Source organism: Oncorhynchus kisutch, linkage group LG4 (genome assembly GCF_002021735.2).
Source record: "Oncorhynchus kisutch isolate 150728-3 linkage group LG4, Okis_V2, whole genome shotgun sequence".
NCBI classification, from domain to species: domain Eukaryota; kingdom Metazoa; phylum Chordata; class Actinopteri; order Salmoniformes; family Salmonidae; genus Oncorhynchus; species Oncorhynchus kisutch.
Window position 1 is genome coordinate 65584062 of NC_034177.2, and position 26650 is coordinate 65610711.

General features: G+C 41.8%; 1 protein-coding gene across 2 annotated transcripts; it reads right to left on the bottom strand.

Annotated features, from left to right (window-relative positions):
• Positions 1-3528: 3528 nt before the first annotated feature.
• On the bottom strand, positions 3529-25041 carry acss1 (acyl-CoA synthetase short chain family member 1). 2 transcript variants are annotated; one of them, XM_020481612.2, is made up of 14 exons: positions 24481-25041; positions 24129-24225; positions 22396-22595; positions 20500-20675; positions 19883-20035; positions 16259-16406; positions 15236-15373; positions 14670-14762; positions 13636-13748; positions 9050-9176; positions 6186-6313; positions 5957-6020; positions 5230-5351; positions 3529-4888 (listed from the first exon to the last, which is right to left on the bottom strand). In XM_020481612.2, the coding sequence occupies exons 1-14, from the start codon at positions 24839-24841 to the stop codon at positions 4709-4711; spliced, it is 2100 nt and encodes a 699-aa protein (XP_020337201.1). In that variant the 5' UTR covers positions 24842-25041; the 3' UTR covers positions 3529-4708. The 2 variants fall into 2 exon arrangements, with proteins under 2 accessions (XP_020337201.1, XP_031679279.1); XM_031823419.1 differs by having other exon boundaries at positions 20500-21050; positions 24481-25002.
• Positions 25042-26650: the final 1609 nt, after the last annotated feature.

Sequence of the window (26650 nt, forward strand, 5' to 3'; positions counted from 1 at the left end):
TGGACTGCTGAGGACTGGGGTAAAAGTCATTTTCTCTGATGAATCCCCTTTCTGAATGTTTGTAGCATCCAGAAAAAAGCTTGTCCGGAGAAGACAAGGTGAGCGCTACCATCAGTCATGTGTCATGCAAACAGTAAAGCATCCTGAGACCATTCATGTGTGGGGTTGCTTCTCAGCCAAGGGAGTGGGCTCACTCACAATTTTGCCTAAGAATACAGCCATGAATAAAGAATGGTACCAACACATCCTCCAAGAGCAACTTCTCCCAACCATCCAGGAACAGTTTGGTGATGAACAATGCCTTTTCCAGCATAATGGAGCACCTTGTCATTAGGCAAAAGTGTTCACTAAGTGGTTCGGGGAACAAAACATCGATATTTTGTGTCCATGGCCAGGAAACTCACCAGCCTTAATCCAATTGAGAATTTATGGTCGGGTGGACAAACAAAAACCGACAAACACAAATTCCGACAAACTCCAAGCATTGATTACGCAAGAATGGGCTGCCATCAGTTAGGATGTGGCCCAGAAGTTAATTGACAGCATGCCAGGGCAGATTGCAGAGGTCTTGAAAAAGAAGGGTCAACACTGCAAATATTGACTCTTTGCATCAACTTCATGTAATTGTCAATAAAAGCCTTTGACACTTATGAAATCCTTGTAATTATACTTCAGTATTCCATAGTAACATCTGACAAAAATATCTAAAGACACTGAAGTAGCAAACTTGTGGAAATTAATATTTGTGTCATTCTCAAAACTTTTGGCCACGACTGTAAACAAAAACAAATAACAATGACATTAAATATCCATATAAATATCCATCCATATTAATGTTTATTTTCCCCAATTAAAACACTGTCTCGGTTGGAACTGTTGCTGTTTAAATACAAATAATTTTAATTCTGAACTGGAATAAACGGATTGATCACATCACACAGATGAATAACAGAACACACACATAGGCTCTTTGATAGAGCAACCCTAAGTAACAGTACAGATGAAAAGTGATTAGGCCTACTGTAGAAATTATTGTTGAAAGAAAGTCTAGTTTGGAAGTGTTGCTGTTAAAATACAATACATCTTTTTTATTCTGAACTGGAATAAACTGATTGACCACATCACACACACAGTCCTTTTCTGGTCTATATCTGTGTGATGTGATGAATCAGTTTATTCCAGTTCAGAATAAATGAATAAAATATTATATTTTAACATCAACATGCCTATTCTGGGCTCTGTTTTTGACAGTGCAACACAGACGTCATGCTCAGCCTTAAAACTATTTATGTACTTGTTTTTTTTAAGTATGTCAGAGTTCAGAACCCTGACTCACATAGGTATGTGGTGCCAAACTGGACCAGAACATCTACTGCTTTCTCAGTCAGGCAGGAGACCGCTTCCTGCTTTAGATGAACAACCCAGAACTGTGTGAGTGTGTTTGCCACAGTTTATTCCAGTTATTATTATTGTATTTTAACAGCAACAGTTCCAACCTAGACTAGTTGTCAACAATAATTTCTACAATAAGATGTACAGTAGGCCTGATAATTTTTCATCTTCATCTGTACTGTTACTATGGTTGCACTATTAGTAGCTAGCTTGCTTTGGCGAATGTTAGCTGTTAACTGTGTACAAGGCCAGATTGTTTGAAAGAGAAACTCACATCTACTACTATGAGAGTTAGTTAGTACTCCCTTAGTTCTGCTTATAATCACCTGCTATAAAATAACAATGCCTTGCTAGCGGACATACTTTTCCACTGTCGAGGCACTGTTTCCTGAAGCATTCTTCACTGTTCTGAAAGAACGAGACTAATACGAGACTCATTACTAAGCACTTCCACACACAAAACACATTGTGGACGCTCCTCGTTATAAGTGTGTATGAAAGAGAGAGAAACTCGTAGCTGTGTATGCGTTTCATGACAATTGAGCTCAGTCAGAACTTGTGGCTACCATCCATTTGAGTCCATTTAAAAAATAATTGATTTGATTTGATTTATTTATTCTAAATACTTTTTATTATCCATTTGATGTCCATTTGACATCATAGTCCATTTGATGACAGCGGTGTGGGAATGATAAATCAGTGGCTGACAGCGCATAATCTGCCGCCTGAACGACAGCGCTGCATCGTGTGTGTCGCGGAGCAATCTTCAAGAAAACTGCAGAGAAAAAGATCCGGTAAACCGCGAAGCACACCGTCACCTCCCTCTCACTCTCGCGCAGCTGCCAAACTGAGCAGAGACCGCTGCTTAAGCAGAAAGCGCACTGAACAGAGAACGCAGATGCACTTGGCCATATCAATTCCTGTAATTAATGACACAATTATACATTCACACTGACACGTCGCGACCCATACTTTACTTTAAGAAAGGCTGTTTTATGATGATTGTGCAAATGGTCACATTTTCTCTGGGGCCACAACTCAACAGCGCGCACCACTCGGCAAATCAAATCAAATCAAATGTATTTATATAGCCCTTCGTACATCAGCTGATATCTCAAAGTGCTGTACAGAAACCCAGCCTAAAACCCCAAACAGCAAGCAATGCAGGTGTAGAAGCACGGTGGCTAGGAAAAACTCCCTAGAAAGGCCAATACCTAGGAAGAAACCTAGAGAGGAACCAGGCTATGTGGGGTGGCCAGTCCTCTTCTGGCTGTGCCGGGTGGAGATTATAACAGAACATGGCCAAGATGTTCAAATGTTCATAAATGACCAGCATGGTCGAATAATAATAAGGCAGAACAGTTGAAACTGGAGCAGCAGCACAGTCAGGTGGAAGTTGAAACTGGAGCAGCAGCATGGCCAGGTGGACTGGGGACAGCAAGGAGTCATCATGTCAGGTAGTCCTGGGGCATGGTCCTAGGGCTCAGGTCAGTTGAAACTGGAACAGCAGCATGGCCAGGTGGACTGGGGACAGCAAGGAGTCATCATGTCAGGTAGTCCTGGGGCATGGTCCTAGGGCTCAGGTCCTCCGAGAGAGAGAAAGAAAGAGAGAAGGAGAGAATTAGAGAACGCACACTTAGATTCACACAGGACACCGAATAGGACAGGAGAAGTACTCCAGATATAACAAACTGACCCCAGCCCCCCGACACATAAACAACATGTGTGCACTGATTGAAACAAAGCACCAGTATGCTAGAGGTTGTTTACATTATCTGCTCAAAAATTCGCGTAACACTGTATATAACTCATTAAGAAGATCTAAATGTATATTTTCATGAAACTGATTGAGATCAAATGGTTGGCATGCAGATTGCAGATATTTATTTTATACCAGCAAGGACTGGAATTGTTTTTCGTTGTTGTTGTTGTTGTTGTTGTTGCGGAGAAGTCGTTTCCTCCACTGCATATGTGTAACTGTAAAACATTTAATGTCATGGAATTGCTGAACAAAAATGATCATTTATGTCAATTAATATAATCACTAATAAGGACGGCAAAATAGTTATTCGATATGTTGTTCCGTATATATGCAATACATGTGCAACAGCAATTGACAAGGCAAAAAAACAGTGCTCATGTTTGTTACTTGCTTTATTTTTTGTAAGAATTTACAACGTAAAGTCAATTCATTCTGTTATAATTTAAATATGGCATTGATATTATGAAGAATGAATCTGGGGAAAAAAGTTCATTCTTAAGTAAGTGTTTCAATCAAGTGAACACGTCCTTGAGCAATTTATTTTTATTTCATAACATTTGTTAAAATAGGACCTTTATAAAGATAACATATATAAAACACCATTATTCTGGATGAATTATTCATAATTTATTACAGCGCCTTTCTTATTTAAAATATGTACTATGCAGAAATCGCCATTTCCTGGTTGCTAAAAGTCTAATTGTTCGCCTAATTTCAGTTGATGTGACAAAACAAGCAGGTAAAGTAATTTTACCATCTAAACCCCTGTGAAATATATTTTTCATAAAAATATATTGTATTTTCAGCTGTTTGAAGCTGGTGAACAAAACTGAAAGGTAAAAGACCCAAAAACGAAACTTAAGAAGGAGAAGCATAGAAATAGCGCACAAAGACAAAATACCACTTCTTAGACTTACATATTGCAGCTTTAAAGAGAACTGCCTTTAAAAAGCAAGAATCCATTTGAAAACTGCATATGTGACATCTATATGAGTAAGAAACACTTATTCTAGTGTCAAAATTGACTACAAAGTGTAAATCTGATAATTTTGTTCATAAAGTCAGTCTCTTCTAAAACAGAGTTTGGAACATCGGTGCATCACAACATGTAAATAAATGAAGGTTGTGTTTTGATTTTAAAATGTCCATTGGCCTACTAACATGGGTTGAACAACGGTCAGGAAACATACATCCCAGACGGAAATCTTGTTTTTCTAATGAGCAACAGAAAAACACCCGTGCCAATCGGCGTGGCTCTTTAAAAAACGAAGTAAAAAAAATACTGTGCATTTGATAATCTTAATCTCTCATGAGATATTGGCTTTATGATAATGATTCTTAAAGGGAAAGAAATGGGTGTACTGTGTATCTTGAATGTCTTGTCTTATATAAATGAGCCATACATAGTGAACAACTGAAGGACTGTGGTCAAAAAACTGACTCAGCTTCAGCACAGTATAAAATTCAGAATGGAGTGAGTGAAGTGAGCTGTTACTCAAGTGACCAGTGCCAAGTTGCCAACACAACGTCTTAGCAGTGATAAAGCCTACTTCATTATTTATTCTGAGATGTCAGGCTCTTGTACTGGGCATGGGCCTTGATGATCTCTGTGACAACAGATGGGTCATCCAGAGTGGACACATCGCCCAGGTCTCCTGTCTGCTCCATAGCCACCTTCCGCAGGATTCTCCTCATGATCTTCCCAGAGCGTGTCTTGGGAAGTCTCTTCACTACCTGAAAGAGGTCAAACGACAGATAGATGAAAGAAACCATCTATTATTAGTTTAAAACAAATGCCATTTCCATATAATAGGATCTTCAACAACAGCAATTTTACATACTGCCTTGAATAACAGGAATGCACAGTTTAGTAACCACAAACAGTGTGAATGTCCTCACCAGAAAGTGGTCAGGGACAGCATACTTTGTTTGTTATCTTAGTGGCCCCAGGCCTCTCAGATCTTTAACGACTGCTGTCTGGTTCAGGGCATATACTAGGATCTTCAACAACAGCAGTTTTACATACTATCATAAATGCACAGTTTAGTAACCACAAGCAGCATGAATATCCTCACCAGAAAGTGGTCAGGGACAGCATACTTTGCTATCTTAGTGGCCACCAGGCCTCTCAGCTCTTTAACGACTGCTGTGTGGTTCAGGGAAGGGTCTTCTTTCAAAACCACAAAGGCAAAGGGAACTGTTGTACAAGGGAAGGAAAACATGCAACAAAGCGTTGATAGAATGTGCCAATAACTATGAATTGCAAGTTGTAAATAAGCTTCAATGCACTTGATCGTCATATAGATGTACACATATGTAATTTCAGTGTACATAGATATATACATATGTAATTTTAGCAATCTTGATCTGCTTTTGGTAAGTATGTGGGTTGGTTTAATCTCATGAAGAGCACCACATATTCCCTTTACAAGGTGGTGCTGAGTGTCAAGAGTTTACCAAGAACAAACTTCTAAGGACTTTCTCAGGGTATATCATTGACCTCAGTAACAAATCGTACTAAGAGGCTGTTTGTTTAGTTTTGGGTATATTACACTAGTATTGACACACCTGAAGGCTAGTGCCTATTCCACTAAAGGGGAACAGGGACTAGATTCAAGGAGAGATTTGACTCAAAGCTAAGAAGCTTTCCATTTCCTGGTGTACTGTTATTCAACGGGTTAGAAGCCATTTCAAAGCTCCAGAAATATCCAATTCACATACATACTGTAACAAATGTGTATTGTGCATGCTAATGTGGGATGATAGAGGTTTTGCACTGTATGTCTATATTTTTATTCTTACCCTCTCCTTTGATATCATGGGAAACACCAATCACCGCAGTCTCAGGAACTGCTGGGTGTTCATCCTAAAAGACAGAAGACAACCATTCAAGAAATGTATAAGAAATCCCCATTGACAACAACAGTACAGTGACTCTTTCACATAATCATGATATTGATTTTATTAGTGAGTCAACTGAATTTACAGCTGCCATTCATGTAACAAATAGTCTAGGTGTGTTAGTTCTTACCAGGGCATCCTCAATTTCAGCAGTACCCAATCGGTGGCCACTAATGTTGATTACGTCATCCATACGCCCAGTTATCTGATAGTAGCCTTCTTTCGACCGATATGCTCCATCCCCAGTGAAGTAATGACCTGGAATAGAATCAACTCCAAAGCTCACACTTGGGTAATAAACAGTGACACTCCCTAAGTTTGTTTTATTCACTGCTTTAGCACAATCCGCAAACCCGGATGTCCTAGCCGTGTCTGAATCCTGGCTTAGGAAAGTCACCAAAAATCCTGAAATTTCCATCCCTAACTATAACTTTTTCTGAGAAGATAGAACTGCCAAGGGGTCGGAGTTGCAATCTACTGTAGAGATAGCATCCAGAGTTCTGTCATACTATCCAGGTCTGTGCCCAAACGATTCGAGCTTCTACTTTTAAAAATCCACCTTTCCAGAAACAAGTCTCTCACCGTTGCCGCTTGTTATAGACCCCCCCTCGGCCCCCAGTTGTGCCCTGGACACCATATGTGAATTGATCGCCCTCCATCTATCTTCAGAGTTCGAACTGTTCGGTGACCTAAACTGGGACATGCTTATTAACACCCTGGCCGTCCTATAATCTAAGCTAGATGCCCTCAACCTCACACAAATCATCAAGGAACCTACCAGGTACAACCCTAAATCAGTAACCATGGGCACCCTCTTAGATATCATCCTGACCAACCTGCCCTCTAAATACACCTCTGCTGTCTTCAACCAGGATCTCAGTGATCACTGCCTCATAGCCTGTGTGTGTACTGGGTCCGCGGTCAAACGACCACCCCTCATCACTGTCAAACGCTCCCTAAAATACTTCAGCGAGCAGGCCTTTCTAATTGACCTGGCCCGGGTATCCTGGAAGGATATTGACCTCATCCCGTCAGTAGAGGATGCCTGGTTGCTCTTCAAAAGTGCTTTCCTCTCCCTCTTAAATAAGCATGCCCCATTCAAAAATGTAGAACTAAGAACAGATATAGCCCTTGATTCATCCAAGACTTGCCTGCCCTTGACCAGCACAAAAACATCCTGTGGCGTTCTACATTAGCATCGAGTAGCCTCCGCGATATGCAACTTTCCAGGGAAGTCATGAACCAATACTCAGTCAGTTAGGAAAGCTAAGGCTAGCTTTTTCAAGCAGAAATTTGCTTCCTGTAGCACTAATTCCCCAAAGTTTTGGGACAATGTAAAGTCCATGGAGAATAAGAGCATCTCCTCCCAGCTGTCCACTGAACTGAGGATAGGAAACACTGTCACCACCGATAAATCTTCGATAATCAATCATTTCAATAAGCATTTTTCCATGGCTGGCCATGCTTTCCACCTGGCTACCCCTACCCTGGCCAACATCTCAGCACCCCCTGCAGCAACTTCGTATCCCACCGTACCTTCTCCACTATGCAATCTGGTTTCCGAGCTGGTCATGGGTGCACCTCAGCCACGGTCAAGGTCCTAAACGATATCCTATCCTCCATCGATAAAAGGCAGTACTGTGTAGCCGTCTTCATCAACCTGGCCAAGGCTTTCGACTCTGTGAATCACCACATTCTTATCGGCAGACTCAATAGCCTTGGCTTCTCAAGTGACTGACTCGGGCCGACTCTTTTCTCTATATATATCAATGATGTCGCTCTTGCTGCTAGTGATTCTCTGATCCACCTCTACGCAGACAACACCATTCTGTATACATCTGGCCCTTCTTTGGACACTGTGCTAACAAACCTCCAAACGAGCTTCAACGCCATACAACACTCCTTCCGTGGCCTCCAACTGCTTTTAAATTCTAGTAAAACTAAGTGCACGCTCTTCAACCGATTGCTGCCTGCACCCTCCCGCCCGATTAGCATCACTACTCTGGACGGTTCTGACCTAGAACATGTGGACAACTACAAATACCTAGGTGTCTGGTTAGACTGTAAACTCTCCTTCCAGACTCACATTAAGCATCCCCAATCCCAAATTAAATCTAGAATTGGCTTCCTATTTCTGAACAAAGCCTCCTTCACTCATGCCGCCAACATACCCTCGTAAAACTGACTATCCTACCAATCCTTGACTTCGGTGATGTCATTTACAAAATAGCCCCCAACACTCTACTCAGCAAACTGAATGTAGTCTATCACAGTGCCATCCGTTTTATCACCAAAGCCCCATATATTACCCACCACTGCAACCTGTATGCTCTCGTTGGCTGGCCCTCACTACATATCCGTCGCCAAACCCACTGGCTCCAGGTCATCTATAAGTCTTTGCTAGGTAAATCCCCGCCTTATCTCAGCTCACTGGTCACCATAGCAACACCCACCCATAGCACCCGCTCCAGCAGGTATATTGCGCTGGTCATCCCCAAAGCCAACACTTACTTTGGCCGTCTTTCCTTCCAGTTCTCTGCTGCCAATGACTGGAACGAATGGCAAACATCTCTGAAGCTGGCGTCTTATATCTCCCTCTCTAACTTTAAGCATCAGCTGTCTGAGTAGCTTACTGATCACTGTACCTGTACACAGCCAATCTGTAAATAGCACACCCGACTACCTCATCCCCATATTATTACTTACACTCTTGCTCTTTTGCACCCCAGTATCTCTACTTGCACATCATCATCTGAACATCTATCACTCCAGTATTAATGCTAAATTGTAATTATTTTCTTATATAGGGCCAATTTATTGCCTACATCCCTACTCTTCTACATTTCTGCTTTGCTTTATCCTTTTATCTTGGCCAGGTTGCAGTTGTAAAGGAGAACTTGTTCTCAACTGGCCTACCTGGCTAAATAAAGGTGATATAAAATAAATTTAAAAAAAGAGAGGAGCCCACAGGGAAATGGAATTAGGCCAACTCACCAGGATATGGTTTGAAGTATGCATCCACAAATCTCTTGTGGTCCCCAAAGATGGTCCGGGCCATTCCAGGCCATGGTTGGCCAATACAAAGGGCTCCACTGACATCATTTCCTGATATAGGCTTACCCTGTTGGTGATAAAAGGAAAATGAATTAAACATTTTAATAACTTATTAGGTTCTCACACAATAAAACATTTGAATTAATAAAACAAATCAGTATAGAATGTAAACACAAACATTACAAGTGCATAAAAAAAATCATGCAGCAAGCATGTCACAACAACAATAATAACAATAAGAATGTGTCTGTTCATAAAGATCAACCTCTACAGTAAAACACATAGCTAACAACAATACATAGAAATGCAGTGCATGCAGGTTATACAGTACTGCGTGTAGTTTTACTGTTTACTGAAATTACTAGTAAAAGACACGGAGAGGGGAAATTAAGTTTCGAGGTCACGTTACCACTCCAACAAAGCCCTAATAAATATGTTAATCAAGGAAAGGGAAGCATATGCTGGCTAGTTTTAATTGCAATGTGAAAGGCGGTAAGGCGGGTGTGACCAAACTACCACTGTCCCACAATTAGCGTCTAACGTACAGTACTTAGTGCTTTAAAAGACCAGTTCAAATCAAAATCTAATTTTATTTGTCACATGTGCCGAACACAACTGGTGTTTACCGTGAAATGCTAGCTTACGAGCCCTTCCCAACGAGGCAGAGTTTAAAAATAATGATACAAATTAAATAGTAATAAAATGCACTAGAATGGAGCTATATACAGGGAGTACCAATACCAGATCAATGTGGAGCTATATACAGGGAGTACCAATACCAGATCAATGTAGAGCTATATACAGGGAGTACCAATACCAGATCAATGTAGAGCTATATACAGGGAGTACCAATACCAGATCAATGTGGAGCTATATACAGGGAGTACCAGTACCAGATCAATGTAGAGCTATATACAGGGAGTACCAATACCAGATCAATGTGGAGCTATATACAGGGAGTACCAGTACCAGATCAATGTAGAGCTATATACAGGGAGTACCAATACCAGATCAATGTGGAGCTATATACAGGGAGTACCAATACCAGATCAATGTGGAGCTATATACAGGGAGTACCAATACCAGATCAATGTGGAGCTATATACAGGGAGTACCAATACCAGATCAATGTGGAGCTATATACAGGGAGTACCAATACCAGATCAATGTGGAGCTATATACAGGGAGTACCAATACCAGATCAATGTGGAGCTATATACAGGGAGTACCAATACCAGATCAATGTAGAGCTATATACAGGGAGTACCAATACCAGATCAATGTGGAGCTATATACAGGGAGTACCAATACCAGATCAATGTGGAGCTATATACAGGGAGTACCAATACCAGGTCAATGTAGAGCTATATACAGGGAGTACCAATACCAGATCAATGTAGAGCTATATACAGGGAGTACCAATACCAGATCAATGTGGAGCTATATACAGGGAGTACCAATACCAGGTCAATGTAGAGCTATATACAGGGAGTACCAATACCAGATCAATGTAGAGCTATATACAGGGAGTACCAATACCAGATCAATGTAGAGCTATATACAGGGAGTACCAATACCAGATCAATGTGGAGCTATATACAGGGAGTACCAATACCAGATCAATGTAGAGCTATATACAGGGAGTACCAATACCAGATCAATGTGGAGCTATATACAGGGAGTACCAATACCAGATCAATGTGGAGCTATATACAGGGAGTACCAATACCAGATCAATGTGGAGCTATATACAGGGAGTACCAATACCAGATCAATGTAGAGCTATATACAGGGAGTACCAATACCAGATCAATGTGGAGCTATATACAGGGAGTACCAATACCAGATCAATGTGGAGCTATATACAGGGAGTACCAATACCAGATCAATGTAGAGCTATATACAGGGAGTACCAATACCAGATCAATGTAGAGCTATATACAGGGAGTACCAATACCAGATCAATGTAGAGCTATATACAGGGAGTACCAATACCAGGTCAATGTAGAGCTATATACAGGGAGTACCAATACCAGATCAATGTAGAGCTATATACAGGGAGTACCAATACCAGATCAATGTGGAGCTATATACAGGGAGTACCAATACCAGGTCAATGTAGAGCTATATACAGGGAGTACCAATACCAGATCAATGTAGAGCTATATACAGGGAGTACCAATACCAGATCAATGTAGAGCTATATACAGGGAGTACCAATACCAGATCAATGTAGAACTATATACAGGGAGTACCAATACCAGATCAATGTAGAGCTATATACAGGGAGTACCAATACCAGATCAATGTGGAGCTATATACAGGGAGTACCAGTACCAGATCAATGTGGAGCTATATACAGGGAGTACCAATACCAGGTCAATGTGGAGCTATATACAGGGAGTACCAGTACCAGATCAATGTGGAGCTATATACAGGGAGTACCAATACCAGGTCAATGTGGAGCTATATACAGGGAGTACCAATACCAGGTCAATGTGGAGCTATATACAGGGAGTACCAATACCAGATCAATGTGAAGAGGTATGAGGTAGATATGTACATGAAGGCAGGGTAAAGTGACTAGGCATCACGATAGATAATAATAATAAGAGTAAAATACATAACAGAGCAGCAGCAGCAAATGATGAGTGTAAAAGTGTGTGAGTGTGCGTGTGTGTGTAATGTGTACGTGTGTTTGTGTTGTGTGTGTGTGCGTATGTAGTGTATGTGAATGTGTGGGAGTGTCAAGGTAGTGTGTGTGAGTGAGTGTATATATGGTGTGTATATATAGTCTAGTGGGTGTGCGTAGAGTCAGTGCAGATAGTTCTGGTACCATTTAATTTACTATTTAGAAGTCTGGCTATAGCAATCTTATGGCTTGGGGGTAGAAGCGGTAGCAGAATGAATAGTCTATGACTTGGGTGGCTGGAGTCTTTGGCAATTTTTCAGGGTTTCCTCTGACACCACCTGTTATAGGGGTCCTCGATGTCATGGAGCTTGGCCCCGGTAATGTACTGGGATGTCCCTACCACCCTCTGTGGCACTTTGCGGGCAAGGGCGGTGCATTTGCCATACCAAGCAGTGATGCAGACAGTCACAATGCTCTCGATGGTGCAGCTGTAGAACACTTTGGAGGATTCGAGGACCCATGCCAAATATGTTCAGCCTCTTGAGGGGGAAGAGGCTTTGCCATGCCCTTTTCACAACTGTGTGTGTGTGTGTGGACCATGTGAAGTCCTTAGTGATGTGTACGCCAATGAACTTGAAGCTCTCGACCTGCTCCACAACAGCTCCATCAATATGGATGGGGGCGTGCTCTCTCCTCTTTGCACTATAGTCCACGGTCAGCTCTTTGGTCTTACTGACATTGAGGGAGAGGTTGTCGTCCTCGCACCACACTGCTAAGTCTCTGACCTCCTCCCTGTAGGCTGACTCATCGCCTTTGGTGATCAGGACTCCACCGTCATGTCATCAGCAAACTTGATAATGGTGTTGGAGTCATGCGTGGCCACGCAGTCATGGGTGAACAGGGAGTACAAGATGGAACTAAGCACACACCCCTGAAGGGCCCCCGTCTTTACGGTCAGCGTGGCGATGGTGTTGATGCCTACCTTCATCACCTGGGGCCGAGCCGCCAGGAAGTATAGGATCCAGTAGCAGAGGGAGGGGTTCAGTCCCAGGGTCCCTAGCTTGGTGATGAGCTTGGAGGGAACTATGGTATTGAACTCTGAGCTGTAGTCTATGAACAGCATTCTCCCATTGTTATTTCCCCTCTTGTCCAGGTGGGAGAGGGCAGTGTTGAAGTGCAATTGATATTGTGTCATCTATGGATCTGTTGGGGCAGTATGCAAATTGGAGTGGGTCTAGGGTGTCTGGGATGATGGTGTTGATGTGTGTCATGACCAGCCTTCAAAGTACTTCATAATTACAGATCTGAGTGCTACAGGGTGGTAGTCATTTAGGCAGGTTACCTTGGAGCTCTTGGGAACCGGGACGAGGGTGGTCAGCTTGAAACATGTTGGGATTACAGACTGGGACAAGGAGCGATTGAAAATGTCTGTGAAGACACTAGCCAGGTGGTCTGTGCATGCTTTGAGAATGTACCCTGGTATTCAGGTGGCCTTGTGATTGTTAACCTGTTGTCAACTTTTGAACGACGAACGAGGTCACACAGTTGAGGAGGGGAAGAGTGGAATTTCCTTGGAGCAGTTGGACATGGTCCAGCTTGAATTGTTATACCTTTTATGGCTTCTGAAGAACGAGAGTCCAAAGTCCCAGAATGCCGTCAGAGGAGAATGCGGTAATACCACTGACTACATTTCACAAGGACTTGATTCACAAAAATGGAAGGTAAAACATTTAAGGTTGTGTCTTAATGATGAACATAGAACAAATACATTTGATATTTTTCTCTTAAGTTTTCTCTTAAGTAAAATCTGTTAAAAAAACTAATACAAATTCACCATTTCATTCAGAAAAAGCAAGACAGTTGAATTGATTTGAATTCAGCACAGACAGGTCACCTTCTCCTCCATGAGAACAGGCTGAATGCCAAAGAAGGGCCTCATGGCCATGGCCGGAACAATTTCAGCACCCTTTTCAGCTGGCCTTGGAGCAATACACACCCCTCCCGTCTCTAGGGACAGAGAGAGAGAGACAGAGAGAGAGAGAGAGAGAGAGAGAGAGAGAGGAGATGCATGGAGAAGTGCAATAAGGAGGGTTAAAGGGATGTGCAGCTGACATATTGGAGAGTAGTTGATATGTACTGCATTTGACCTAAGTCAGATTGTCTATGTTTTGCTGATGGGGAAGAGGGTGAGGGTTGAACCCCTGTGGCTATGGTAAATTAGTAATAAGTGATAATCACCTTAATAAAAAAGGAATTGCAGTACTGTACAAGAAAATTACACTTCATTTTGATATTAAGCCTTTGGAAGAACCCCACTCTCCAGCCCCCCTTAAAAGACTTAGCACATACGCCCATGGAGAAAACCCCAGAAAGTGATTTTTGAGGAATTAGGTCATGACCCTCCCCACTTCACTCCTGCCAGTCCTCACTGGAGAGCCTCCACCCGCTGGCGGTTGGGAGAGTCGGGGAGAAGGGGGTAAGTGTGTTGGGGGTGAGGGGGGGATTATTTTAATTCATTTTCAGTGCAGATGTACCTTGTGCTAATCGCAAATTAGGGTTAAACCACCAGTAAACAGAGTATCAGACAGACTTATTGTCTAGATCAGCACAGAAACCACCATAACAAATCAAGATACGCCTTAGAGGCAGAGCTTTCTCCTCCACCAGCATGCAACATCAGAGCACAGGCATTGGCATTCATTTGATGCACAAAATAAGCTTGCTTTTCAAGTCATGATTGTCTCCTTCTTACGCCCTTAAGCCCTTTGTTCCATGTCATGTAATGTAGCGTATTATGATGTCCTACATGGTAGTGCAATAAAAAATGTTAGCTTAATTGTGCATTATAAAATCTCTAAGGCAATTAAAGTTGAAGCATTTACCACATCAGACAACCTTGGACAAGACATTCAGCCGCCCTGATGTTACCTGTCTGCCACCATGTATCCACTAGGGGGCATCTTCCATCTCCCACCACGTTGTAGAACCACTCCCATGCCTCGTGATTGATAGGCTCCCCCACTGCAAGAAGACAGGTACATTCAATACAGTACACCCAGCTCTGGGCACACTCAGAGCTAGTTTAAGATATTGTGAAATGTACTCTAGGCATAAACATTCTGTATTATTTAGATAATGGGCTACCCTTTTACTGGTAGAGTATTTCAGTAATAAGACAATAATAATAAAGATATGAAATGCTTTGAACTGATATGACTTATGATCATGTTGGCCTATGAATGTGATGATAGCTATAGCCAAGAACTCTGAGATGAATTGCTTATTAAGGTCATTGTAACACTGACAGGAATCACTGGAACCAAGTCAAGTTTCCATAATGCGCAAAGCCACTGACTTTGAATTTGTAATTCAGTTGCAACAATGCAACTCAATTGCATACAGAGCAGTTGATCAGTTATTTCATTAATCTGGTAGGATCAACTGTGTGCTCGTTGGCAAATTATTATGCAGGGGGCACTGATCTAGTGTCTCACCAGAGCCGAGGGTCTTGAGGGAGGACCTGTCGTACTTTTTGACCCAGCTCTCCTCATATTTCAGCAGCAGCCTGATGGCAGTGGGAGCACCGTAGAACTGGTTAATGCCCAGACGCTGCACTGTTTCCCAGTATCGCCCTGAGGGGACAAAGGCACATGGTCATTATGGTAAAGGAATACACACGCACGCAAATATCAGCAAAATATATCCTTCCTGTTTCCATAATCCACTAAATAGTGACACAGAAACAAGAACAGGAAATGTCCTATTTTGCCAAGGCTATTGAGGGCATTGGCCAATGTCATATCACTACAAAGTTGACAGCAACCCTTAACAATTAACTTATAACACTTTGAAGCACTCCTTCAGTCGACAAGCCTTGGTAATAAACAAAGAACAAAATTGTCATCAAGACAGTTAATGAGTCACGCAACACTGGAGAAATGCCAGCGAAGCCAGTTACAACTACAGTGATCCACTTTATTCACATTTCTAAGGTTTTCTTGTTGTCCCAAACACTACATATACAAGTGGGTTATAGAAAGAAAAATATTGCGTATTGCGGTAATAGTTATACATTAGTTCTAGCACACATAGCAACAGAACGTCTTAACACATACTGGTAGTATAAATGCATAAATAATATAGAACTTCTAACTTGTCTATAAAAATAGAATCAAAAACAATAATGATTTTTGTCCCTTATTGCCCCTAGCCCAGTGAATAAGTATTCCAATACTGCCAAATGCTGTGACACCCACCCAGCTGGTAACAAATCACCTGGCTGTCTCTCTGTGGATACGACCTGTAAAACTCTATGACCTCTGGTAAAGAGGACAAGTGAGTAAAAAGCACCAGAAAGGAAAGGACAGAAGTTGATGCTGTATGTCAAAGTCTCCTGCCAAAGTATCATCTGTCTCAATGTAACAGTTGTAGACACATCTTAATGATTAATAGTGGACGATTATGTTAATCAGATATTGTCAGGGTGCAGCCCTTGTACTTGTACTGTTATAGCTCACCGGGGTCTGGGTACACAGGAGTGCTCTCAAAGAGGACCGTGGTGGCACCATTACACAGAGGACCATACACCACATAGCTATGACCAGTCACCCAGCCAATGTCTGCCACACAGCCAAACACATCGCCCGGATGGTAGTCGAAGACATACTGCAAGAACAAGAACACGTAAGGTTAGAGACAAGGTCCATTGAGCAATGCTGTACTTTTCCAGACAATGAAATCATCAAAATTACAAAATTGCGAAATTCTGACTAATTCTGGCTAACGTATACAGGCTTTCCCACACAACATGGCTGCCACATTGATAGTTCTCTGAGCAGAACTGCTTAACAGCCTGGCAACAGGTCTCTCTTTGGCATGGTCCCAAGAGGCCCAGTCTGTTTCAGGGGGATACAGATATAAAGCAGCTTTGTCTGTTATTTGAATCTAAACAGCCAACATGCCAAAAAGAGACAGTGCGAGCAATTGCCAAACGTCTGTTCGGGTCTGAGCTGGTAAGCTACTTAGAAATTAGCAGCACATCTCGTGCAGATTCATAGCTGTGTTTTCATTCTATTATTATCACTAACAGCATGTAAGCTTTGTGTCTGTCAATCCCACCAAGCACAACATGCTCACCAGCATCGAAAAGCAGGGAGAAAACAGATGTTTTTATTTGTCAGTCAAAGGGGGCTAATTTTGACCCAGAATATGGAATGGGGCTTCTCTCACGAAAGGGGAACACTGAATTCATTGTTCTGATCTAAGCTATGCCAAACCATGTGGCAGAATATTTATATTGTTCAAACTGCCCTGTCTGTAGCCCCCTTTCTGAAGCCCTCATCAAAACATTCTCAGACAACACAGTAATTGGGCCTTCCTCCTCCTTTTATAGTTGGTTCTATTTATCAGCTAAACAGATGCATATTTTCTGCCACATCACCATTTTAAGGAAGGCACCATACCTGCATTTGCTTCTCTAAAGTAAGAAGTCCACCCTCTGCCCCCAGCTGTGCTCTGGACACCATATGTGAACTGATTGCCCCCCATCTATCTTCAGAGTTCGTGCTGCTAGGCGACCTAAACTGGAACATGCTTAACACCCCAGCCATCCTACAATCTAAACTTGATCAGTAGAGGATGCCTGGTTATTTTTTTTAAATGCCTTCCTAACCATCTTAAATAAACATGCCCCATTCAAGAAATTTAGAACCAGGAACAGATATAGCCCTTGGTTCTCCCCAGACCTGACTGCCCTTAACCAACACAAAAACATCCTATGGCGTTCTGCATTAGCATCGAACAGCCCCCGTGATATGCAGCTGTTCAGGGAAGCTAGAAACCATTATACACAGGCAGTTAGAAAAGCCAAGGCAAGCTTTTTCAAGCAGAAATTTGCTTCCTGCAACACTAACTCAAAAAAGTTCTGGGACACTGTAAAGTCCATGGAGAATAAGAACACCTCCTCCCAGCTGCCCACTGCACTGAAGATAGGAAACACTGTCACCACTGATAAATCCACCATAATTGAGAATTTCAATAAGCATTTTTCTACGGCTGGCCATGCTTTCCACCAGGCTACTCCTACCCCGGACAACAGCACTGCACCCCCAACAGCAACTCGCCCAAGCCTTCCCCATTTCTCCTTCTCCCAAATCCATTCAGCTGATGTTCTGAAAGAGCTGCAAAATCTGGACCCCTACAAATCAGCCGGGCTAGACAAGCTGGACCCTTTCTTTCTAAAATGATCTGCCGAAATTGTTGCCACCCCTATTACTAGCCTGTTCAACCTCTCTTTCGTGTCGTCTGAGATTCCCAAAGATTGGAAAGCAGCTGCAGTCATCCCCCTCTTCAAAGGGGGGGGACACTCTTGACCCAAACGGCTACAGACCTATATCTATCCTACCATGCCTTTCTAAGGTCTTCGAAAGCCAAGTCAAAAAACAGATTACTGACCATTTCGAATCTCACCATACCTTCTCTGCTATGCAATCTGGTTTCAGAGCTGGTCATGGGTGCACCTCAGCCACGCTCAAGGTCCTAAACGATATCTTAACCGCCATCGATAAGAAACATTACTGTGCAGCCGTATTCATTGATCTGGCCAAGGCTTTCGACTCTGTCAATCACCACATCCTCATCGGCAGACTCGACAGCCTTGGTTTCTCAAATGATTGCCTCGCCTGGTTCACCAACTACTTCTCTGATAGAGTTCAGTGTGTCAAATCGGAGGGTCTGCTGTCCGGACCTCTGGCAGTCTCTATGGGGGTGCCACAGGGTTCAATTCTTGGACCGACTCTCTTCTCTGTATACATCAATGAGGTCGCTCTTGCTGCTGGTGAGTCCCTGATCCACCTCTACGCAGACGACACCATTCTGTATACTTCCGGCCCTTCTTTGGACACTGTGTTAACAACCCTCCAGGCAAGCTTCAATGCCATACAACTCTCCTTCCGTGGCCTCCAATTGCTCTTAAATACAAGTAAAACTAAATGCATGCTCTTCAACCGATCGCTACCTGCACCTACCCGCCTGTCCAACATCACTACTCTGGACGGCTCTGACTTAGAATACGTGGACAACTACAAATACTTAGGTGTCTGGTTAGACTGTAAACTCTCCTTCCAGACCCATATCAAACATCTCCAATCCAAAGTTAAATCTAGAATTGGCTTCCTATTTCGCAACAAAGCATCCTTCACTCATGCTGCCAAACATACCCTTGTAAAACTGACCATCCTACCAATCCTCGACTTTGGCGATGTCATTTACAAAATAGCCTCCAATACCCTACTCAACAAATTGGATGCAGTCTATCACAGTGCAATCCGTTTTATCACCAAAGCCCCATATACTACCCACCATTGCGACCTGTACGCTCTCGTTGGCTGGCCCTCACTTCATACTCGTCGCCAAACCCACTGGCTCCATGTCATCTACAAGACCCTGCTAGGTAAAGTCCCCCCTTATCTCAGCTCGCTGATCACCATAGCATCTCCCACCTGTAGCACACGCTCCAGCAGGTATATCTCTCTAGTCACCCCCAAAACCAATTCTTTCTTTGGCCGCCTCTCCTTCCAGTTCTCTGCTGCCAATGACTGGAACGAACTACAAAAATCTCTGAAACTGGAAACACTTATCTCCCTCACTAGCTTTAAGCACCAACTGTCAGAGCAGCTCACAGATTACTGCACCTGTACATAGCCCACCTATAATTTAGCCCAAACAACTACCTCTTTCCCAACTGTATTTAATTTTTATTTATTTATTTATTTTGCTCCTTTGCACCCCATTATTTGTATTTCTACTTTGCACATTCTTCCATTGCAAAACTACCATTCCAGTGTTTTACTTGCTATATTGTATTTACTTTGCCATCATGGCCTTTTTTGCCTTTACCTCCCTTCTCACCTCATTTGCTCACATTGTATATAGACTTGTTTATACTGTATTATTGACTGTATGTTTGTTTTACTCCATGTGTAACTCTGTGTCGTTGTATCTGTCGAACTGCTTTGCTTTATCTTGGCCAGGTCGCAATTGTAAATGAGAACTTGTTCTCAACTTGCCTACCTGGTTAAATAAAGGTAAAATAAATAAATAAATAAAAAAGTATTCCGTAGAGGGGTTAACTGAAGACATACCTGGTGAGTCAGTGCAGCATAGAGCAGATAGCCAGCCTGTGTGTGGACAATGCCCTTGGGCTTGCCTGTACTGCCTGACGTGTGGAGCATAAAAAGCATCTCCTCACTGCCCATAGGCTCTGGAGCACACTGTGCCGACTCACTGGCCATCGCCTGAGACAGAGAGGAAAAGAGTGGGAGACTGGAGGTATGGTTTGGTGATATGAATGTTTTTGGCAGTGGAATTACTAAATGCAGTGGGATTATACTTGATTTGCTTCAAGTTAAATGTGTGTTATGTCATCATGCTACTGTCATAGTAGGTCTGTCTATGTGCTTTGTTCAACGGTACTGTACACAGGTTGTTCTTAAAGACAAAACACCTCAAGGTGTTTCATCTTGTCAGTGACAATGGCAGATGAAATGACAGACAAATAAAGAGATCTTTCATAACAGATATTAACATGACAGATAACATCGCAAAACGGTTCTTTCAGTTCACCACTTCCATCTGTGAGCAGAGCTTGGCTGCAATGCAATCTGATCCCGTTACAGGACTGCCACTGGCTTGTCCCGCTACTCAGACTCAGTATTACCTCCTCCATGGCACAATAAGAAGTATGAAGAACAAGTATTACCTCCTCCAATGGGATGTCTAGTTTGCCCATGGGAGTTGGGTTACTGGTCCTCTGGGCCACAAACACATGCTGGACAGTGGGGCAGTTCTTCACTGCAGCATCTACTGTAGGTTTCAGGTCTATGAACCGGCCTCCCCTCACACCTTGGTTACACGTGATCACAGCTTTACACTGGGCTGCAGGGAGATGGGGAACACAGTCTGAGAGATCTGCGATCATGCGGACACATCACTACACAGTCTAATTGAGAATATGAAGTACTTTGAGAAAATGCAAGCAGCTTCTAACAATTGCAAGATGTCAATAGGCCTAATTGCTATCTGTTGGTTCTCTTTGAGGTATACACTGAGTGTACAAGACATTCAGAACACCTTCCAAATATTGAGTTCCACCCCGTTTTCCCCTCAGAACAGCCTCAATTCGTCAGGACATGGACTCTACAAGCGTTCTACAGGGATGCTGGCCCACGTTGACTCCAATCCTTCCCACAGCTGTGTCAAGTTGGCTGGATGTCCTTTGGGTGGTGGACCATTCTTGATATAGACAGGAAACTGTTGAGGGTAAAAAAACACAGCAGAGCTGCAGTTCTTGACACACTCAAACCGGTGCGTCTGGCACCTACCATCATACCCCATTCAAAGGCACTTAAATATTTTGCCTTGCCCATTCACCCTCTGAATGGCACACATACATGATCCATGTCTCAAGGCTTAAAAGTCCTTATTTAACATGCCTCCTCCCCTTCAAGAAGTGGATTTAACAAGTGACATCTATAATGGATCATAGCTTTCACCTGGATAGTTTATGTCATGGAAAGAGCAGGTGTTCCTAATGTTTTGTACACTCAGTACTGTACTGCACATGTTATAAAGGTTTGAGATGACATGTTGCTCCTAGCTTTCTGTCTCATCCTTCAGTTTGTGTCCTAAACTGCTGGCCTTGTGTTTGATCTTTCTAAAATTGGCTTGGTTTCTGTCTGACCGCAAAATGCAGCTTGAAATTAAACAGCCCTTGCCTAGTCTCATGATGTTAGTAGCATTTGAGTAAAACAGGTTCGTTTCTCACTGGAGTTGAGTTGGGAAAAAGGGGAGGAAACTTGATGACTGGTGTATCCCAGACACAATGGCCAAGAGCATGTTCAATTTTAAAAATCTGACATTGCTCTATGCATAATGACTCACTTGGGAGTGCTGAGATCTTGGCAGCCATTCAGTCGAGCCATTTTAGGGGTCATGGCCATTGGAGCTATATCCTGTTTAACTATCAGACATTTATCCTGTGCCTTTGAATAGAAAAGCTGAAATTCCTGTAAACTCTATGATTACGCTTTATTTAAAGGCGCAAAGCTTAAGTATTATGTCAGCTTTGTATGATTACAGATAACAACCTCGAAAATCTCTCGTTTTTTATTTGAACTTGAATAGCTACATGCATGCACAGTTGAAATGCCCCTGTGCCCTTCCCTTGTGTTCAGTCAACCATTCAAATGTCATGTTTGGGCTTTAAAGGGAGCATCTGTATACAAAACACAAACGTCCTTGAAATACATTCTTGGGTTACCAACTGGACCATGAGATTAGGAAAGCTAAGGCTAGCTTTTTCAAGCAGACATTTTCTTCCTGTAGCACTAATTTCCAAAAGTTTTGGGACAATGTAAAGTCCATGGAGAATAAGAGCACCTCCTCCCAGCTGCCCACTGCACTGAGGATAGGAAACACTGTCACCACCAATAAATCTACGATAATCGATCATTTCAATAAGCATTTTTCCACGGCTAGCCATGCTTTCCACCTGGCTAGCCCTACCCTGGCCAACATCTCAGCACCCCCTGCAGCAACTAACATTTCTAAAGAGTTCATCTCAGTCAAACATGAGTCCAGGCCCAGTATCACTCACCATCCTGAATCCTCCCAGCCAGGGCCTCTGAGCTGAACCCAGCAAACACCACCGTGTGCACAGCACCGATACGAGCACACGCAAGCATGGCAGCCACAGCGATGGGCAACACTGGCATATAAATGGCCACCCGGTCACCTTTGTTGACCCCATGCCTCTTCAGCGTGTTGGCTAGGCGGCAGGTAGTCTCAAGTAGCTCCCTGTAGAAAAGTTGTATAAAGTTCAGACAGAAGTTATTACTTGGAGCAATAGTTGGAGCAACTATTGTTGCGTATGTAAGTTATGTATTCTGTATTGATTCCATCAAACACTATCTGAAGTGTACACTCTTAGGAAAAAAAGGTGCTATCTAGAACCTAAAAGGGTTCTTCGGCAGTCTCCATAGGAGAAGCATTTGAAGAACCATTTTTGGTTCCAGGTAGAACTTATTTGGTTCCAGGTAGAACTTTTTGGGGTTCTATTTAGAAGCCTTTCCACAGAGGGTTCTACGTGGAAGCCAAAAGGGTTCTACCTAGGGCCCAAAAGGGTTCTACGTGGAACTTAAAAGGGTTCTCCTATGGTGACAACCGAATAAGTATTTTGTTGTAAAATGAGAGTCTTTGAGAACTACTTTAAATCCCTACTCCTTGCAAGCCATATAGGAAGATGTATATTAGTGACTTTGAGGCTTCTTTGAGGCACTGAACAATGGATAACTCTGATTAATAATTTTTGGGAGCACTGAAATTACCTTCCAGTACACTTTCAGTTTCATGTCTAGTGAACGTTCAGTTGGACACCCCACAGCTTCCTGTTTACATTCTGATCCAGGAAGCAGCTTTAGTCGTTATTGCAGAACGGCCTCATTTTGAAATCTCACACTAACACCTTACACAATAACTGTGACACTCAGCCAAAAATAATTTTGCAATTTCAACAGCACTTCCTTATAATTTAATCTCATCAACAATAAAGTACATATGGTGTCTCATTCATAATGCAAATTGTAATGGGAGTATTGAAGCCTTCATGATTTGCTGATTGTTGTAACACAGGACATCATTGAAAAAGAGACCCTGGTATCAATTGGTATTCCCTGTATCAATAAAGGTTTAATGTCATGCTATTTATGTACTATACAATATTAAAGTTAACAATATATCCATGCAGATCCAGAACATGGTTCTTATCCAATTCTTCTTTGGCACAGTTGAACATCTCACTGTGCATATCTAGATAACTATTTGGAATATTGTAAATATTTAGATATTACTGCTGAATCTCTGCCATGTTTCCTCCTACCCTTTACAGTATAGCATAAACTTTTAAAAAAACAGAACCTAACATGGATACTTGACAGAGGACAAGATTATCTTTGTACAGGATACAGATGTAGGATCTTAATTTTATTACCCAGGACATTTTAAACTTGTAGTGTATTTGAGGTTAATAATTCACAATTCCTGTTGCCGCAGGATTATTTTCATGCTGTAGCAAACTGGCTGAAATGAAGATCCTACATCTGGAGGCAATCATCTTTGGTTAAACATCAGTGTGGAATGTGAAGTATTTTGGTTTGATACCTCCTACTCTGTTGCACAGATCAGTATAGATTCCAGCTCCTCTGCTGAATGATGTGGATGAATTCATTCAGATGACTCTAATCTATATCATATCTCAAGCTTTCCAAGATAAGCATTACTTTATAATAGTCCCCCACCCTGTTGAAGGTCCTTGCATAGGCATGAACTTACCTATAGGTGACCTTTACCTCCGTCCCAGGTTCATCCCTCTCCCAGATCAGGGCGACTCTGTCAGGATGCTTGGCAACATGCACATCCAAACAATTCACTGCCAATTAAATGGATGAACTACTGTAACTTACTGTCCAGTATTTGGGGGGCTGTCCAGTAAGCATAATGTACATTAAACATAGTTAGCAAACCTTAAGATCCACACAAACAAAAACAATACAATAACTTAATCCTAGAAGAAAATAAGGCTTGAGCACGCACTTCCAGTCTATGTAGAAAGGCTGTAATGCAATGGGGTAGTAAATATGTAGTGTTGCCAATAATAATAATAAAAGGGGATGGCAATTCTTACCAGAAACGTTCAACTGTCCCCCAAGAAACCAATTGATTTTCCCACTAGTAATTTCGCAGTCCCTCACTTGATCGAATGGTTTATTCCATGTAAGCCTCTCTTTAGCAATTGATCCCCAAAAGGTTTCCGGATCTTTCACAGACAATTCGTATAACTCGTTGTATGACCATCCAGCGAGATTTGAGCTCAAGTGCGGTGTCAAGTTCGTGTTCCTATCGCCGATACTGGAGACTGTTCGCCTCTGACACTGAACAGGTTTCAGAGAGGTCAATAAAATTCTCTTTCGGTAGCTGCCATTTTTGAAGAATACACTGGCTCTATTTATTATATGTATCAAACTCCCGTTTTTATGTGCAGCCATTTTCTGCTCCCCTGCTGCACGCAGAACTTGACCAGAGCAGGATCCTTTTCTTTCAAGCTTCCTTGAGTGGTACAGAAAGGGTGGGAACAAGTCGTTGATGAAAATGTATTATGTAAAGGTCAGTGTTCATGACAGAGGACAGTTAGTTTCAGCACTCACTATCACTAAAGTGTAGCCTAGCCCACTGTTTTCCAAACTGTGGGTCGGGAGTCGGGACATTTTTTGTGCATTGCAACACCAAAAAGTAAAAAATAAAATAAAAAAAGAATAGTTAAAATTGGGATGGAAAAACGCTTTCAGTGTGTAAACTTAAACCACTAAAACCAAATAGAAAGTATATAGAAATGATAAGGGACCTAATAGAATTGCAGGAAATGTGCTTTAAAACTGCTAAACATTCTCTCTGCTGCCAAGACAGGTTTTACTTATTATTTGGTCTGTGTATGTGTTTTTAAATGTTTCTATTTCATGTATTGATATGTCCTAGTAGATTGTGGTACAAGACTCAAAACTCATCATATTAAAAACAATATGTGTGAAACAAATCATGATTAGCCTATTGAATTTCTGCATATGTGTGATAGTACATTTTCCTTTGAATTTTTCATCACCATCTCTTGTAGTCCTCTATAATTAAAAAATAACAACTTTTCAATTTAAACTCTTAAAACATTTTCATATTGGCCGCTACTCTGTTATTACATGTATTCTCAAATTCAAGAATGATGCTGCCTCCTAGAGGACCATACAGAAGGGTGAAATTATATTTTTATTTCATCCCGAATGAAATCTCAATCCCATCATCTGGATTAGGGGAAAACAAATGCAATAGTTTCAATGTAACCTGCAAACAAACTCCCAACACATTGTTCAACAACACTTCTCTCTTCAGTGTGTGATAATATTAGACTGTTTACTCAAATCCCCAGTTGAAATATGAAACTGTATTGGGTTTGGCAATAGTCATATTGTCTAAAATACACTAATATATTATGCTATGGACAATCATTTCCAGATCTTGCATTAATAGTATGAATTCTAATTAAACCAAAGTGAATAGTTCATTTGTTTAAAAAAAAAACGTTCCAATTTAGACAGAAACAAACTTTTCATCAACACACTGCATAGGCCTATCGACTAAATACGCTTTAGGCCCATAATCCCTTTATAATTTATGTATGTGATATAAAAACACACCATAAAAGATGAATGCTTGTGAACAGAGTAAAAAAAACATTTGACAGGCGGTTCCTGCTTGACAAAACAACAGATATTATTATTAAATTCTGTTCTGTAAACGAACACTGTTTTCCATTAGCAGACAATTCCAACAAAAGGCCAGATTATTTGCCCTGTTTTCTATAATGATCTAACATAGTACCATCATATAATTGTAGTTTAGTTTGGGCGAGGGGATGTAAAGGTATGAACGTGACTTGTGGGATAAATTCTGATTGATGACATTTTAATAGATTTAATACCCCTCATTCTTAACAATGAGGTGTCTCTAATCTCTTTGTGCTTTGTTTTTCTCCCTACTGCTAATCTGTTTGTTCAATCCATGGGAAAAGCAATCACTCACATAATGTGACCACTGATTGGTTCACTGAACATGATCAATGGTCTAATACTAATACAATGGTTGTAATTGTACTGAATAATATTATTCTGAGTTACTCAGCCTGTGTAGCCTAGCTGTATTGTTTTTGTACATATGCTAAAATTCAGAGGTATTCTATATTGATGAGGCTGTGGAGATAAACATAACATAATGACATTTTAAAAAGATATATACTAACACCCTTGCCT